A 19,113-nucleotide genomic window follows, 5' to 3' on the forward strand; every position below is an offset into this window, starting at 1 on the left:
AGTTTGCTAACGTTAAAAAGGAATATCCTCCATAGTTTCGTCTCTTTGCTTTAAGACCTCTAAAGACAACAAACTAAGCATCAAAAAGTTCCACATTTTTACATCCCAAAACTGATTACCAATGTAAATCTACCTTATTAAAGAAGTTACTGTTCTTGGCAAAACCATTTATTTTATTATAGAGCTATATGAGGAAGCCCAGACATTCATAAGGTTCCTGGCCTTACCACTCATTAATTCACATAACCATCATCTCTTGGGATCACATTTAAATTCCCTAAGGCTATCATCCCCTCAAGTTCTTCTCAGAAACAAAAAGACAGGAGGTAGAGGGGGATTCTGTAACACAGAGAAGATGTTCGTCCCAGACCTAAAGACCCGGGAAGGATAAATACAGACGTAGGCAGAGAAGAACTACAATAAGTGACAATGACCCTTTCCCTTGCATATAGTGTAACTGTCACAGAACCAACTATCTTCGTGAAAGATAGAGAAAGAGAGAGGAATGCTCTTGGGTTTATGAGGTGTCCATCAAACTGAATTCATGAACTTTTAACTTATTACCTCAAGAAATACTTAGTCAATTTGATCTCCAAGGATCTATAATTCTTCATTTTAAAAAATGTTGATTTATTTTGGGGGGAGGAACAGAGAGAGGGGGGAGAGAGAGAATCCTAAGCAGGATCCATGCTGTCAGCACACAGCCTAAAGTGGGGTTCGATCCCACGAACTGTGAGATCATGACCTGAGCTGAAATCAAGAACCGGGTGCTCAACGACTGAGCCACCCAGGCGCCTCTATAATTTTTCATTTTTTAAGTATACCAAGATTCAGTTTAACTCATTACAAACTATCAAATAATAAAAACTGGGATAAGACACGTGAAGGAATTATAAAACCAATATATGATGTGACCTGGAGAAATGAATGCTCAATTAACAGCTTAACATGAAAACCAAGAAGAAAAGAAATACTCACTTTGTTCTCCAGGGCCAAAATTGGACTGCTGAGATTCCTAAGGGACACAAAATTATATAGTGATATTAAGAGAAGGGTTCATTAGTAAAAAATGCTTTAAACTAAACTATTCAATTCCAGATAATTCAATGAAAGATCCTGTTGAGTTCCTAAGAATGCATAAAAGAAAAAACACAAAGAATTTAATGATCCCATCTGATCAGCCTCAGCAATTGTTCTGGTCAGTAATGAACTCTCCCAGAGCTGAACACAAAAAACATCAAGCTACCTAATAGTCTACCTTTATTATTCATTTCTTTTCAGCAGCATCCATGGTGCTCATATCATAATTTAGAGCTTCGGGAAAGCAAATTATTTCCATTTAAGATTCTTGGTCTTAAAATGTTTAATTAAAAAAAAGTAATACTGGGGCGCCTGAATGGCGCAGTCGGTTGAGCGTCCGACTTCAGCCAGGTCACGATCTCGCGGTCCGTGAGTTAGAGCCCCGCGTCAGGCTCTGGGCTGATGGCTCGGAGCCTGGGGCCTGTTGCCGATTCTGTGTCTCCCTCTCTCTCTGCCCCTCGCCCGTTCATGCTCTGTCTCTCTCTGTCCCAAAAATAAATAAACGTTGGAAAAAAAAAATTATAAAAAAAAAAAGTAATACTAAAAACCTACACTAGAGTAAAAACAGCTGTACAACCTATATAGAGTCAAAAGATACCACTTTTATGAACTAAAAACCTCACACAGTCATTCACATGTCACTATATTGCCTTCCTTTTCCCACTCCCAATATTTTACACACAATTAGCAACTTGAGGAAAAGACTGTCATATACCACTCTGTAAGCCATACACTAGTACAATGTCTGGCACTCAGGAAGCACCAGTAAAAAGAAAGCCAAAATCTCACTGTCAGTGAAAGAAACATGCCTTTCCAAACTCAACTTTCATAATCAGAAAACCTTTTTCACACATGGAAATTGTGCATTTTTCTAGGTTAAGTCTTTGGAACACAACATAGTATTAAAATTACACAAACATCCCTAAAAGCCCACTTAAAAATGAGCACAATCTTGCTTTAATGACAGAATTACCTGTGAAAGAGAAATCCACATAGTATGAATGCTAAAATACAGTTTTGTTGTTAAAAATAATACTGTAAACCTACACCTATGGTCAAATGATTTTCAACAAGTATTCCAAGACCATCTATAAGGGAAATGACAGTCTTTTCAGCAAATGATGTTAGGACAACGGACTAGCCATAAGCAAAAAAATGAAGTTGGATGCTTAACTCAGCCAATATAAAAAAAAAATAACTCAAAATGGATCAAAGAACTAAATGTAAGAGCTCAAACTACAAAACTCTTAGAAAACTTAGAGCCAAAGCTTAATGACCTTGGATTTGGCAAAGAACTCTTACATATGACACCAAAAACATCAAAAACACAAAAGAAACAAATAGAGAAATTGGATTTCAGCAAAATTAAAAACTTCTGTACTTCAAAGAACAACTCTATCAAGAAAATAAAAAAACAACCCACAGAATGGGAGAAAATATGTGCAATTATGTATCTGATAAGAGACTGCTATCTACAATATATAAAGAGCTCTTACAATTCAATGATAAAGACAGCCCAATGAAAAAAATGTGCAAAGCATCTGAACAGACAATTCTACAAGGAAGATATAAAAATGGTTAATAAGCACATACAAATGGTCAATAAACACATGAAAACATGTTGTCTGACATCGTTTGTCATGGGGAAAATGCAAATCAAACACACAATGAGGTAATACTTCACACCTACTAGGATGACTAGGATCAAAAACAGATAACAGCAAGTATCGACAAGGATGCAGAGAAAAATGAAAGCCTAGTAGGAATGTAAACTGGCTCAGCTAGCTTTGGAAAACATTCTGAAAGTTCCTTAAATGATGAAGCATACAGTTGCCATTTGACCTTGCAATTCTACTCCTAGGTATATAACCAAGTGAAAAGAAACATTATGTCCCCCCAGAAACTTCTACACAAATGTTTACAGCACCATTATTCACAAAAGCCCAAAGCTTAAAACAACTCAAATGTTCATCAGCTGATGAGTTTATAAGTAAAATGTGATATATAACCATACAATGGAATATTTGGCCACAAATGGAAATGAAGTACTGATATATTCTATACCTTGGAAGAACCTCGAAAACATTATCCTAAGTTAAAGAATCTTGCAAAAGACCACATATGGTATGATTCCATTTACATGAAATGTTCAGAAAAAAGGAAATCTATAGAGACAGAGAGTAGATGAGTGGTTTCATAGGGCTGAGAAGGAGACAGAGGGAAGTGGTAATAGATAAACAGGGTGTTTCTTTTTGAGATGATCAAAATGCTCTAAAATTCACCATTGTGATGGCTGCATAAGTCTGTAAATATATTCAAAACCATTTAACTGTACACTTTAAATGGGAGAAAAGCATGGCATGTGGATTATATTTCAATAAAGCTACTAAAAAACCTGCCAATAGAGCAGTGACCAAGGTCACCCCTGTGAATTATGTTGCAGATACAAATAATCCTCCACCCCTTTCAATTGCCAATTATCTTATACTCATTTACCTGGTAAAGAGCCTAAATGTTAATAGCCCAAACTTTCAAGTAATCTCTCACTCCTTTCCCTAACACCGCTGACAATAGTCAGTCTACTGATCTTCAAAGTCTAGTGGATTCTGTCCCCATAACATCTACTAAATGCACACCATCTCATCTTCATCTACGCTGCAAAGACTTCAGGTCCTCACATTTTTTCATCTACAAAGGCCATTTAATGGAACTTTCTAGCTCTAACCTTTCTCCTTCACTCAACTATAGTCTCCAGTCAACCTTTCTGAAGCCCAAACCCTAGTATGAGTCATCACTACTTTTTTTCGTAGGGCCTTCAATGGCTCTTTGTTTTTTCTAGGGATTAAACTCAAACTCTTTGACACACACGATATCCATTCATATGTCTAAGTACTGGAAAACAAAGTGAAGAGGAAAAAAACACAAAGGCCTTCTACTCATGGAGCTTAACACTCTTCTGAAAAATGTTAATGACTATCTCTGCAACTATTCATGTAAATAAAGGTAAAATGGCAATTGTAAGAAGTGCAATGAAAGGTAAATAACATACACAGTATTATTTAAGAGCTTATAATTGTGTGTGTGTGTGTGTGTGTGTGTGTGTGTGTGTGTGTGTGTGTGTGGGAGAGAGACAGCATGTGAATGAATGTGAGTGAGAAAGGGAGAAAGAGAGAGAGACACACACACACAGATCTAGCCAGGAAAATGAACAAAGGCTTCTCTGAGCAAGTACCGTTCAGGTTGGGATGTGAAGTGTAGGTAGGAAGTAAACTGGGAAAGGTAAGTGTACAGGGTAGAGAGAACAGCATGTAAAGGCCAGAAAAGATAGGGAGCACTGGTAGTGTAAAGGACTTAAAGGCAGTCCACAAGAGGAAAAAGTACAGAAGGGTAGTGAGAAATGAAACTCAAGAGAAATGAGACTCAAGACATGAAAACCTGTATCATATAGCACGCAGGCTTTATAGATTACATTAAAGAACATTTAATACACATAAACCACATCTGTTTAGTAAAATCTGAGGGGTGCCTGGGTGGCTCAGTCGGTTGAGCATCCGACTTCGGCTCAGGTCATGGTCTCACGGTTTGTGAATTTGAGCCCCGTGTCAGTCTCTGTGCTGACAGTTAGAGCCTGGAGCCTGCTTTGGATTCTGTGTCTCATTCTCTCTCTGCCCCTCCCCGACTTGTGTCCTGTCTCTCAAAAATAAATAAATGTAAAAAAAAAAAATTTTTTTTTTAAACTGGGGACTTGAAGGAGGGAGGGATACAGGCTGAGGAAGGAGGCTGGGGGAAGGGGCGTAACTCATTTTTATGTGAGGTAACTTATGTCATGAAACAACCAGTGAATTTTTTTGTTAGTGCAAAAAATACAAGCTTCTGTGTTAGTGTAAAAGATTCAGGAGTACTGTATGCCCCATAAAAAAAGGAGGAGGGAGGGAGATAAATTACTTACATTATACTTTAGGATTTATACTGTCTCTGTTATATCTTTCTTTGATGCACAAAAAAGTAGCTCTTCAAGTAATTTAATAACTGGAAAAGAATCTAACAAAAAGACGACTAGAATCACTGGCACTTCCACCCATCTCTACAGAGCTAACTTTGTACACTGAATGATTTATTCTAATATTTATTTCTTGAATCTTGAGCTTTGCTTTCTAAGCCTGCCTCAACAGTGTTTCCTGACAAAGAAGTGCCTTTTAGTAGATTTGCTCTTTATTGGATTTCAGCCATTTTTAACTAGAGCAGAAAGAAAGACCAAGGTTTTGGACAATGATATAGAACACTGGGAGAAAACTCAAAATAGGTTTATAATACAATTTTACTAAACCTGGATGTTTAAGGACTGAATTGAATTATTACACAACTCAAAATACCAGTGAGTATGAACCATGATGCTTTCATAGTTTCATTAGCAACTATCTCAAGGTATGTTATACACTCAAAAGCAAGATTAATGATATAAATGCATATTCAAACTACTGTTGATAATCCGATGTTTCCTTCTTTTCTGTTTTTTTTTTAATATTTAAAAAAAATTTTTTTTAACGTTTATTTATTTTTGAGAGAGAGAGAGAGACAGAGCATGAACGGGGGAGGGGCAGAGAGAGAGGGAGACACAGAATTGGAAGCAGGCTCCAGGCTCTGAGCCATCAGCCCAGAGTCCCACGTGGGGCTCGAACTCATGGACCGTGAGATCGTGACCTGAGCTGAAGTTGGACGCTTAACCGACTGAGCCACCCAGGCACCCCCCTTCTTTTCTGTTTATGGCATCTTTGTTTCTACTTTGTACAGCGGCAGATAAAGAGTTCATACCAGAAGAAGACAGATTTCAGCTCTGTCATGTTCTTGTTTGCTCAGAAATGCATCTCACTGTTATTTTCACTCAGCACTTTCACTGCAGGTATATCTTTTAAGCCACTTGCACATTAGTGAAGATTAGATGAATTAAAACCAGTTAATATACCATGTAAATCACCTTAACTATGCACATTTAAAACTGTAATATACTAGAGCCAGTAAGAGCAAATAAAGGAGAGCAAGTCTATCAACTTTTCCATAATGAGAAAACCTAAACTTCTCTCGGAATACCTCAGAAATAAAATGTGACCAACTGCCATTGAGATCAAGAGAAGCAATACTACTTTGATTTTGTTTTTGCAGACTTAAAAATAGAGAAATTTAGGACTAAAAACAACTATAAAATTTTTATCCCCTTCTCCCAGTCCCCAATCTCCAATATACACACAATGTTGGAGGAAATGCTTTTCACTCTGAAGACCACTGACTTACCACAGTGGCAAGAATAAAGATGGAGAAAAATGAATGGAACTAAAATACATTAAAGGAGGCAAAATCATTACGATTTGGTGATAGTTTAGAGTGTGTGACAGGGAAGGAAGTGCCAAGCATAATTCTAACAAGGCTTTCCTAGCTTCACTAAGACAGGAAACAGGAAGAGGATCATGCTTGTTTCCTCTTTACTTTCCTTTTGGTTTGAACTAGCAGGGAGAATCAGAAGTTCTCCCTGGAAGATGTCTCAAAGGCACCTGAAACTCAACATCTAAGAAGTGTCATGTATGTAGCTAGATGTATGTATCTGGAATTCAAATACAGTCTGGAATTAAGATAAAAATTGTCATGAAGATAAAAATATGTGGAACACCTGTGTAAAGAGGAACAGGGTACAAAGACAATCTAAGTCTAAGCATGGAGTGTGTAACTGCATGCACTTAAACACTAATATGTAATTTTTTTCATTCTTTTTATTATTTTGTTTTCACAATGGAATATTGGGCAGCTTGAGGCAAAACACATTTCTTTTTTTGTATTCTCGTACAGCACCAAGCACAATGCCAGGAAAACTTAATGGTAGAGACAAAGACAGAGGAGAAAAAGGAGAAGCCAGAGAAGCAAAGTAACTCTGGATGAGCAACGTACAGTGGGAGATAAGGAGGAAATAGGCTAAAACAGTATTTTTTTTATTTAAAAAAATTTTTTTAAGTTTATTTATTTTGGGGAGACAGAGAAAGACAAAGCATGAGGTGGGGAGGGGCAGATAGAGAGGGAAACACAGAATCTGAAGCAGGCTCCAGGCTCTGAGCTGTTAGTACAGAGCCCAACGTGGTGCTCGAACCCACCAACCATGAGATCATGACCTGAGTCGAAGACAGACGCTTAACCGACTGAGCCATCCAGGTGCCCCATAAGCTAAAACAATATTTAATGCTCATGAGAACCCTGATGAAAATAAAGAAATAAAGAACATTAACTGGATTTACAAAATGGGCCACTAGTGGTCATAATGAAAATGGTTTTGGTGAGGTGTAAAAGCAAGATCAGACTAGGTTGAGGAGTAAGTGAAGGAAAGCATACAGACAGCAAATTTGAACCACTTTTTAAGTAAGTTTAACTCTAAAGAGGAGGACTGGATGGAGAATAACATGGAATAGAGGGATTTATTTGTTGTGCTGCTTTTAAATGGCACAGATCAAGGATGTTTAAGTGAATGATAAGGATTTAATAAATCAGCTCTCCAAATATGTTCCTAAACTCAACTTCTCCTCCACCACTAGCCACATGTGAACTGCTCTTTCACATCTGTTAATGAGTGTGAAATCCACCCTCTTGGGTGCTCCTTACCTTCCTGTGCTTCTAGCACCCTTATACTTCTCCTTTAAAGCCCAGTTGGTGCCATCATCCTTAGGATGCCATCTCCAAATTCCATAAGTATCAAAACTTTCTCCCTTTTCTGTCCTCTTGGTGGACTCAGTTCATATGGTTAACACACAAAGAATGAATACCTATTAAAGTTATGTAGGAAGCTTTAAACTGTTTTACACACAAAGGTGTATTCATTACAAATTCAGAGACTGAGATGAACTATAAAAAAGCAAAACCTGACTTATAAAAGCAACTCAACCAAAGCAATCATCACTAAGTAGCTAACTGAAGTTATTTCAAACACATTACCTGAATATTTATATCCAAATCCAGTAAACAAACATTTACTGAATGGCTATATATGCCAGGAACTATTCTAGGCATTGGCACATACTATTCTAATTGCGTTTGTTAAATACCAATCTTAGTTAGAACAAGGGTAACATCTAAATGATTCAATGCTAGGGACGCCCGGGTGGCTCAGTCGGTTGAGCGACAGACTCTTGATCTTGGCCAGGTCATGATCTCATGGTTCGTAAGTTCGAGCCCTGTGTCCACCTCGTGCTGAAAGTGCAGAGCCTGCTTGAGATTCTCTCTCCTCTCTGTCTCTCCCAGCTCACATCCTCTCTATCAATAAAATAAACTTAAAAAAAAAAAAAAGATTCAATGCTATACCTCTGAAGTACTATCTATAATACTGCCAGGTAGTGTTTCAAACATACAGTAAATATGTGCAAGGTCAGTCAAAAGCTTTAGTATGCTTCAAACTATCATTGGAAAATCTACCAACCTATCTCCAACTACACCCATCTAATCTGCTTTCCTTCCTATGATAAAGAAAGACCTAACTGTGCTCTATTCTAAAGCTAATATCCTCCATCACAGCACTGAATCTCAACCTCTCTAATGGAGACTTCTTAAGGTTACCAGCTGTCTTTCCCAGGTATCATTTGTTTTTCCTTTTTTACTAAAACATCATCATCAGCACAGATGATATATATGATATATAAAAAATCCTTATCTTATGAAAATACTCACCTGACAACATCACTATACCCTTCCTGGCACCATCACATTTCCCAGCTCCGTTTTACAATGTGTCAAAAGAAAATCTTCTTTTATATGTTCATCATCTCCAATATCTTTTGGGCCTCTGCAATCATTCTTTTACCCTCAGCTTTCTAACTAAAAGTGTTTATTTTTTTTTCAATATATGAAATTTATTGTCAAATTCGTTTCCATACAACACCCAGTGCTCATCCCAAAAGGTGCCCTCCTCAATACCCATCACCCAACCTCCCCTCCCTCCCACCCCCCATCAACCCTCAGTTTGTTCTCAGTTTTTAACAGTCTCTCATGCTTTGGCTCTCTCCCACTCTAACCTCTTTTTTTTTTTTTCCCCCTTCCCCTCCCCCATGGGTTTCTGTTAAGTTTCTCAAGATCTACATATGAGTGAAACCATGTGGTATCTGTCTTTCTCTGTATGGCTTATTTCACTTAGCATCACACTCTCCACTTCCATCCACGTTGCTACAAAAGGCCATATTTCATTCTTTCTCATTGCCACGTAGTATTCCATTGTGTATATAAACCACAATTTCTTTATCCATAACTAAAAGTGTTTATATCAGCAATAAAAAAATACATTGTCAAATCTCTTACCTGGAACATAGTAAGAACTTAATAAATATATGCTTGACAAATAAACACATAAACATCAAATCTATAGACATGAAAGCCATAATGTCTGAGATCAAAAATATGTTAAATGGGATTAACAAGAGATTAGACACTACAGAACAAAAGATTACTGAAAATGAAGATTTAACAATAGAAACTACCCATAAATGAAACAACAAAAGATAAAAGATTTTAAAAAATGAACAGTGCATTCATGAGCCATGGAACAACTTCAAGAGGCCTAATATATATGTAAATGGAGTCCTAGAAGTAAAGGAGAAAACGAGAAGAGGGAGTACAGAGAAATATCTTGAGAAAATAATGGCAAAAATTTCCCAAATGTAATAAAAACTATAAACCCAAAGTTTCAAGAAGCTAAAAGTCACCCCCGAGCACAAAAAAAAGATGAAAAGACCCAAGACAACTCAAAAGTGAACAGCTTAAAATCAGTGATAGAGACAAAAAGAATCTTAAAAGCAGCCAGAAGGAAAAAAAAAAACACCTTATATACAAAGAAAGAAAAAAGGCAATAAAGGATATCTCATATACAATGCAATCCAGAAGACAATGGACAACAGTTATAACCTAGCATTCTATAATCAGCAAAAATACCTGAAGAAAAAAGGTAAAATAAAAATGTCAGATACACAAAAGCTGAAAGCATTCATCTATCACAAGCAGACAAGCATTAAAAGAAATGTTAAGGGGCGTCTGGGTGGCTCAGTCGGTCAAGCGTCTGACTTCAGCTCAGGTCATGATCTGACACTCCGTGAGTTCGAGCCCTGTGTCGGGCTCTGTGCTGACAGTTCAGAGCCTGCAACCTGCTTCAGATTCTGTGTCTCCCTCTCTCTCTGCCCCTCCCCTGCTGAAGCTCTGTCTCTGTCTCAAACATAAATAAAAATATTTTTAAAAATTAAAAAAAAAAGTTATAAGGGAGTCCTCCAGGGGCACCTGGGTGGCTCAGTAGTAGATTAAGTGGCTGACTCTTGATTTTGGCTCAGGTAATGATCTCACGCTGGGTTTATGAGCTTGAGCCCCGTGTCTGGCTCTGCACTCAAAGTATGGAGCCTGCTTTGGATCTTCTGTCTCTCTGCCCCTCCCCTTCGCACACACTCTCTTTCTCTCAAAAATAAATAAATGTTAAAAAAAAATATTAAAAAAATAAGCTACACTGGTTATATTAATATCAAAGTAAATTTTATAGCAAAGATTATCGTAAGAATTAAAAGGAGTCAGTTCCTAACGATAAAGGTTATCATTCATGTAGAATTAATAACAATCCCAAATGTTTATGCACCTAAAAAAAAAAACTTCTTAAAACTATGAAGAAAGAAACAAGAGAAAATTCAAAATCATAAATTCAAACTTATTGGAGATTAACTATAAGTCTCAATAAATGATAGAACAAGTAGAATTAAAATGAGTAAGAAAACAGAAAACTGAATACTATAAACCAACTTGATGTTGACATTTACAAAACACTCCAATGAACAACAGCACAACATGTATTCAAATGTACACAAACATTTGCTAAAAGAAGTAATACTCTGGGCCATGAAGTAAGTTATAATAAATGTAAAAGGATTCCAGTCACACAAAGCACGTTCTCTGACCAAAATGGAATTAAGCCACAAGTAACAGAATATATTCTGTAACAGAAAATATACAGCAAAATCTCCAAATATTCAAAAACAAAATGACACTTCAAAATAATCCACGGAATAAAGAAGAAATCAAAAAGGAAACCAGAACACATTTTGACCTGAATAAAACTGAAAACACATTTCAAAATTTGTGGGATGCAAATAAAATGTTACAGAGAGAAATTTATAGCACTAACAGCGCGTATTATAAAGAAAGATCTCACATCAATAACCTTAGCATCCTCTTTAAGAATATTTTTTAAAAGAAGTATAAATAAAATAAAATGAAAGCAGAACAAGAAAGTAATACAGATGACAATGGAAATCAATGCAACAAAAACCAAAACCAATGAAGGAGAAAAAGCAGATTTTTAGAAGATCAATACAACTGAAAAACCTCAAGCCAGAAGAAAAATAGGAGAATCAAATTACCAATAACAGGAATAAGAGAAGTGGCATCATAAGAGATATAAAAATTATAATGAAGAAATATTATCAAAAATCAAAAACTTTATACCCATAAATTTAACAACTTTCACAATCAACAGATAAACTGAACAAGTTGCTTGAAAAAATACAAACTACCAAAACACATTCAAGAGAAACAGATAATATGAATAGCCCTAGATCTATTAGTAAATATAATATTGAGTTAAACACTATACTATAAACAAAACCCAAAACTCAAAGGGTTTCACTGGTGAATTCTAACAAACATGTAAGGAAGAAATAATACCAATTCTATACAAACTATTCCAGAAAATAGAGGAGGGAGTTATGTCCCATCTCATTCTATAAGGCTGGCATTACTCTGATACCAAAACCCAGCAAAGACATAATAAGAAAATAAAATGACAGACCAAAAACATAGATGTAAATTTTTTTTGTAAAAATTCTTTTTAAAATTTTTTGAAAATCAAATCGACATATAAAACAGGTAATATATAATAACCAAGTGAAGTTTCTACCAGGAAGGCAATACTGGTTTAAATTTTTAAAATTAATCAATGTAATTTACCATATCACAAACCAAAAAGGAAAATCATATGATTACATCAATAGATTCAAAGAAAGCATTCAACAAAATCCAAAATTCACTACTGATAAGAACACTCAGGCAAATGTGAATAGAAGGGAACCTCCTCAATTTAATAAATGACATCTGTGAAATTCCACAGCTAAAATCATACTTAATGATGAAAGACTGAATACTTTCCCCTCTATAATGAAAAACAAGGCAAGAATGTTTACTCTAACCACTTCCAGTCAACACTTTATTAAAGGTTCTAGCCAGTGCAATAAAGCAAGAATAAGAAATGAGGCATCTGGTTTGAAACTAAAGTTGTAACAACACCCTTTATTCACACATGGCATGATTGTCTAAATAAAAATTCTATGGTAGCTACAAAAATGCTACTAGAACTAAATACATTCATCAAGGTTTCAATATAAAAAATAAAATAATAAATGAAATGTATCTTTATAAACTAGCCAGGAAAAGCAGATACTGAAAAAAAATTTCCAAGTTTTTGTTTTAAGTGTATTTATTTTGGGGTGCTTGGGTGGCTCAGTCAGTTAAGTATTCGACTTCAGCTCAGGTCATGATCTCACAGTCTGTGAGTTCAAGTCCCACTTTGGGCTCTGTGCTGAAAGCTTAGAGCCTAGAGCCTGCTTCAGACTTTTTGTCTTCGTCTCTCTCTGCCCCTCCCCCGCTCACGCTCTGTCTCTCTCTCTCTCAAAAATAAACATTAAAGGGGCGCCTGGGTGGCGCAGTCGGTTAAGCGTCCGACTTCAGCCAGGTCACGATCTCGCGGTCCGTGAGTTCGAGCCCCGCGTCAGGCTCTGGGCTGATGGCTCAGAGCCTGGAGCCTGTTTCCGATTCTGTGTCTCCCTCTCTCTCTGCCCCTCCCCCGTTCATGCTCTGTCTCTCTCTGTCCCAAAAAATAAATAAACGTTGAAAAAAAATTAAAAAAAAAAAATAAATAAACATTAAAAAAGACAAATAAGGGGCGCCTGGGTGGCGCAGTCGGTTAAGCGTCCGACTTCAGCCAGGTCACGATCTCACGGTCCATGGGTTCGAGCCCCGCATCAGGCTCTGGGCTGATGGCTCAGAGCCTGGAGCCTGTTTCCGATTCTGTGTCTCCCTCTCTCTCTGCCCCTCCCCCGTTCATGCTCTGTCTCTCTCTGTCCCAAAAATAAATAAACGTTGAAAAAAAAAAAAGACAAATAAGTATATAAACTTAAAAAAAAATTTTTTTTTTTAAGTTTATTTATTTTGAGAGAGACAGATGAGCGGGGGAGGGGCAAAGAGACAAGGGGAGAGAGAGAACCACAAGCAGGCTCCTTGCTGTCAACACAGAGCCTGACACAAGGATCGACTCCACAAACTGTGAGATCATGACCTGAGCAAAAACCCAGAGTCGGATACTTAGCCAACTGAGTCACCCAGGGGCCCCACATATATTGAACATTTTTAAACAAAATACCATTTATAATAGTATTAAAAAATGAAATGCTTAGAGGTAACTCTGAAAGAAAGTGTGGAACACCTAGATATTGAAAACTATAAAATGATAACAAATTAAATTATACCTAGGTAAATAGAGAAGAAGATAAGTGCTATGGGCCAGAAGACTCAATACTGTTAAGATGGCAATTCTCCCCAACTGATTCATAAACCCAATGCAATCTCTATCAAAACCCTAGAAGGCTTTTATGCTGAAAATAACAGGTTGGTTGTAAAATTCATACTAAAATGCAAAGGACCTTGAAAAATCAAAATAATTTTGAAAAATGGTAATATGATTGGAGGATTTACATCACTATCGCTTTATATTATTCACGTCAGATAATCACGACAGGTTGGTACTGATATCATGATAGACAAAGAGATTAATGAAATAGAATACAGTCAGAAATGCACCACATATATAGTCAAGTGCAAGTGTTAAGGCAATTCCATGCAGAGAAACAAGTTTTTTAAACACTGATGATGAAAATGGACAGCTATACACAAAAAATAAACTTTCATCCATACCTGTACCATATACAAAAATTACTTTAAAATGAATCACAGACCTAAACGTAAAGCCCAAAACTATAAGAAGTTTAAAAAAATACATAGGAGAGGGGCACCTGGGTGGCGCAGTCGGTTAAGCGTCCGACTTCAGCCAGGTCACGATCTCACGGTCCGTGAGTTCGAGCCCCGCGTCAGGCTCTGGGCTGATGGCTCAGAGCCTGGAGCCTGCTTCCGATTCTGTGTCTCCCTCTCTCTCTGCCCCTCCCCTGTTCATGCTCTGTCTCTCTCTGTCCCAAAAATAAATAAACATTGAAAAAAAAAATTAAAGAAAAAAATACATAGGAGAATGTGGGTTAGGGAAAATTTCTTAGACACCAAAAAACATGATCTGTAAACTAAGAAACTCATGAATTGGAACTCATCAATACTAGCAACTTCTCCTCTTCAAAAGTTATAGTTAAGAGAATGAAAAAGGAAGCTACTTACTGGGGTTGGAGGGATGTACAAATCTCTTATCCGATAATGGACTTGAAGCCAGAAAACAGAAAACACTCTCAAACTCACTAAGAAGAGGACAACATCCAATAAAAGACGGGCAAAAGTTTTTTAAAGTGCACCGAGGAAGATATACAAATGACAAATAAGTACATGAAAGATGCTCAACATCATTTGTCACTAGAGAAATATAAATTAAAACCACAATGAGGCGGCACTCCTACACAATTACTACAAGGTCTAAAATTTAAAAAGACTGGCCATAACAAGCATTGGTTAAATATGGGGAGCAACTGAAACTCTCATATATTGCTAGTAGGAATACAATATGGTTCAATCATTTTGGAAAACATTATGAGCTATTCTTAAAAGTTAAATGTATATTAACCATCTACTCAAAGATATTTACTGATGAGAAATAAAAGCATGTGCCCATATAAAGATTTGTACACAAATTTTTACAGCAACTTTATTTTTAACTAAAAACCAGAAATAGCCCAAATGTCCATCAGTAGATGAATGGGTAAACAAACTGGTAAAATTATAAAACGTGAACACTACTTAGCAATAAAAAATAATGATTTTCACATGCAATACTATGGATGAATCTCAAAATAACCGTGCTGAAAGAAACCAGAGCCAAAAAGAGTACATATATTATTATTCTACTTATCTACAATTCTCAAAAATGCAAACTAATGTATAGCGATAGAAATCAGATTAGTGTTTGACTAGGGATGGGAAGGGTAGAGAGAGTACAAGGAAGAGAACCTTGTAAAGGATCATAAGTAAACCTTTGGGGTGCACCAACAAAACAAAGGATAAAAACCATATGATCATTTCAACAGATTCAGAAAAAGCATTTGACAAAGTAAAACATCCATTCATGGTAAAAATCTTCTGCAGGGGTGCCTGGGTGGCTCAATCAGTTAAGTGTCCAACTCTTGATTTTGGCTCAAGTCATGATCTCACGGTTCATGAGATCAAGCCCCATGTTGGACTCTGCACTGACAGAGGGAAGCCTGCTTGGGATTCAATCCCTTCCCTCTCTCTCTGCCCCTCGCTCACTTGTGGTCACTCTCTCTCTCAAGATAAAGAAATAAACATTTAAAAAAAGAAATACAAAGCACAGTTAAAATATCTTCTACAAAGCAGGTTTAACGGGGGGGCATACCTCAACATAATGGCCATATAGGAAAAACCCACAGCTAACATCACCCTCAATGGTAAGTTTTGTTTTTTTTTTTTTTTTTTACCTGTGTTGTGGTCCTTTATTATTATTTTTTAATATAAAATTTATTGTCAAATTGGCTACCATACTCAATGGTAACTTTTAAAAACAAAGTTTTTCCCTTAAGATCAGGAACAAGACAGAGATGTCCCCCCTCACCACTTTCATTCAACAGAGTACTAGAAGTCCTAGCCACAGCAATCAGACAAGAAAAAGAAATAAAACATATCCAAATTGTAAGGAAGAATTAAAACTTTCATCATTTGCAGGATGACATGATATACAGAAAACCCTAAGACTCGACCAAAAAAACTACTAGATCTGATAAATGAATTCAGTAAGATCACAGGATACAAAATCAATACACAGAAATCTGTTGCATTTCTATACATTAATAATGAAGTCGCAGGAAGAGAAATTAAGAAAACAATTCCATTTACGGTTGCACCAAAAATAATAAAATACCTAGGAATAAATTTAACCAAGGAGATGAAAGACATGTACTCTGAAAACTACAAAACACTGAGGAAAGAAAACACCAACATATGGTAAGATATTCCATGATCACGGATTCAGAGAACAAATACTGTTGAAATATCCATACTATCCAAAGCAATCTACAAATTGAACACAATCCCTATCAAAATACTGATAGCATTTTTCACAGAACTAAAACAAGTAATCCTAAAATTTGTATGGAACTACAAAAGACCCCAAACAGCCACAACAATCTTGAAAAAGAACAAAACTAGAGGTATCACAACCCCAGGTTTCAAGATACACTACAAAGCTGTAGTAATCAAGACAGTGTGGCACTGGCACAAAAAAAGGCACATAGGTCAATGGAACAGAATAAAGAACCCAGAAATAAACCCATGATTATATGGTTAATTAATCTACAATGAAGGATCCAAGAATATGCAACGGGAAAAAAGTCTCGTCAACAAATGGTGCTGGCAAAACTGGACAGCTACATGCAAAAGAATGAAATTGGACCACTTTCACACCAATTTTGAGTATTTTAAATAAACTCAAAATGGATTAAAGCCCTAAATGTGAGACCTGAAACCATAAAAACCCAAGAAGAGAACACAGGCAGTAATATCCCTGACTGTCAGTCACAACATTTTTCTAGATATGTCTCATAAGGCAAGGGCAACAAAAGTAAAAATAAACTACTAGGACTATATCAAAATAAAAAACTGCAAAGCAGAGGAAGCAATCAACAAAACAAAAAGACAACCTACTGAATGGGAGAAGATATCTGCAAATGACATATCTAATAAGGGGTTAGTATCCAAAATATATAAAAAACTTATACAACACCAAAAAGCAAATAATCCAATTAAAGAATGGACAAAAGACAGGAACATACATTTCTTCAAAGAAGACATACAGATAGCCCACAGACACATGAAAAGATGCTCAACATCATTCATCATCAGTAAAATGCAAACCAAAACCACAATGAGATATCATCTCACGCCTGTCAGAATGGCTAAAATCCAAAACACAAGAGTTAAGATGGCAGAGAATGAGGGGGACCAGGATTGCCCTCATCCCTCAAACACAGCAGTACTGAGGTCAGAACACTTGGAACACCCACAAAATCAGTCTGTGGAGTGACAGAAAAATCTCCACAGGTAGATGGAGACAGCTTGGCGGGACAGATGTGCGTATATGCGAAATGGGGGAGATAAAACAACGTGGGCATGGAGGGGAGGGATCCCCCTGAGTGGAGAGAAAAAGGGAGAGAAAGAGAAGCTGTGGATTGCAGTACGGTTAGGACAAGAGAAAAACCTCTCCAGACTAGGGACTGGGGAAAGAGAAATACAGAGAGCACCAGTTTTACTTTGCAAACAGCCTTAGGAGCTAAAAATCGGAGGTTTCAAAGACTTTCTCCAGACTGAGCTGCCGCCATGTGTGTGCATGCCTGGGGTAGACAGGAGCCAGTCCCAGGGGTGGTAGTGAAAAACACAAGAAACACATGGTGAGGATATGGAGAAAAGGGAACTCTTGTGTACTGTTGGTGGGAATGCAAACTGGTGCAGCGACTATGGGAAGAATATGAAGGTTCCTCAAAAAATTAAAAAAAGAACTACCCTACGATTCAGTAATCACACTACTGGGTATTTACCCAAAGAGTACAAAAACATTAATTCAAAAAGATACACACACCCCTATGTATACTGCAGCATTACTTCCAACAGCCAAATCATGGAAGCGGCCCAAGTATCCATCAATAGACGAATGAATAAAGAACAGATGGTATATACATACAATGGAATATTACACAGCCATAAAAAAGAATGAAATCTTGCCATGTGAACAACATGGCTGGATCTAGAGAGTATAATGGTAATAAAGTCAGTCAGAGAAAGATAAAATACCATATGATTTCACTCATATTTGTAATTTAAGAAAACAAATGAACAAAGAAGGGACAGACAAAAAAACCCCAGACTCTTAAATATGGAGAACAGATACTTACTAGAGGTGGGATGGGTAGGAGGATGGGTGAAATAGGTGAAAGGGATTAAGAGTAGACTTATCATAATGAGCACTGAGTAATGTAAAGAATTGTTGAATTACTATATGCTATGTCTGAAACTAATATAATCCTATGTTAATTATACTGGAATTAAAAAAAAATTTAGGGGTGCGTGGGTGGCTCAGTCAGTTGAGCATCCCACTTTGTCTCAGGTCGTGATCTCATGGCTCGTGCATTCAAGCCCCGCGTCAGACTCTTGTGTTGAAAGCTTGGAGCCTGGAGCCAGCTTCGGATTCTGTGTCTCCCTCTCTCACTCTGTCCCTCCCCTGCTTGTGTACTCCCTCTTTCAAAAATAAACATTTTTTAAACAAATAAACTAAAATTAAAATTAAAAAAATTTAAAGAGAAACATTTGAGGGTAACTGATTTATTAACTGTACTATGATGATGGTTTCACAGGTTTACATGTAAGTCAAAATATCAAATTTAAATTTAAAATATGTGCTGTATATTGGTATCGTTAATCCTTAAAAAAGTCATTTAACATACTCAGCTGTTTAAAATGTAAGAAATAATAATGTATTGTGAAATTTATAACATATAGCTAAGCAACATGTATTATAAAAGCAGAAAGAATAAAAAAGAGGGAAATGAAGTTAAACTGTTGCAAGGCAACTAACCCGTATGTGAAATGACATACTGTTTTAAAATAATTGTGTATGATGTTGTAAGCCCTTGAGCAACCACACACACACATATACACAGGTCTAGAGAACTCACACTTCCCTGATTTCAAAATTTACTACACAACTAT

The 19,113-nt window shown here is 36.7% G+C and overlaps 1 protein-coding gene across 3 annotated transcripts in view; it reads right to left on the reverse strand.

Annotated features, from left to right (window-relative positions):
• Positions 1 to 19,113, reverse strand: part of AFF4 (AF4/FMR2 family member 4) — a 99,658-nt gene that overhangs the window by 30,283 nt on the left and 50,262 nt on the right. For all 3 annotated transcript variants that reach the window (XM_045058857.1, XM_023255091.2, XM_011282068.4), the window contains one exon: positions 979 to 1,015. In XM_045058857.1, the coding sequence (XP_044914792.1) occupies positions 979 to 1,015 (37 nt within the window). The remainder of the gene's footprint in view (positions 1 to 978; positions 1,016 to 19,113) is intronic.

Source organism: Felis catus, chromosome A1 (assembly GCF_018350175.1).
Source record: "Felis catus isolate Fca126 chromosome A1, F.catus_Fca126_mat1.0, whole genome shotgun sequence".
NCBI classification, from domain to species: Eukaryota; Metazoa; Chordata; class Mammalia; order Carnivora; family Felidae; genus Felis; species Felis catus.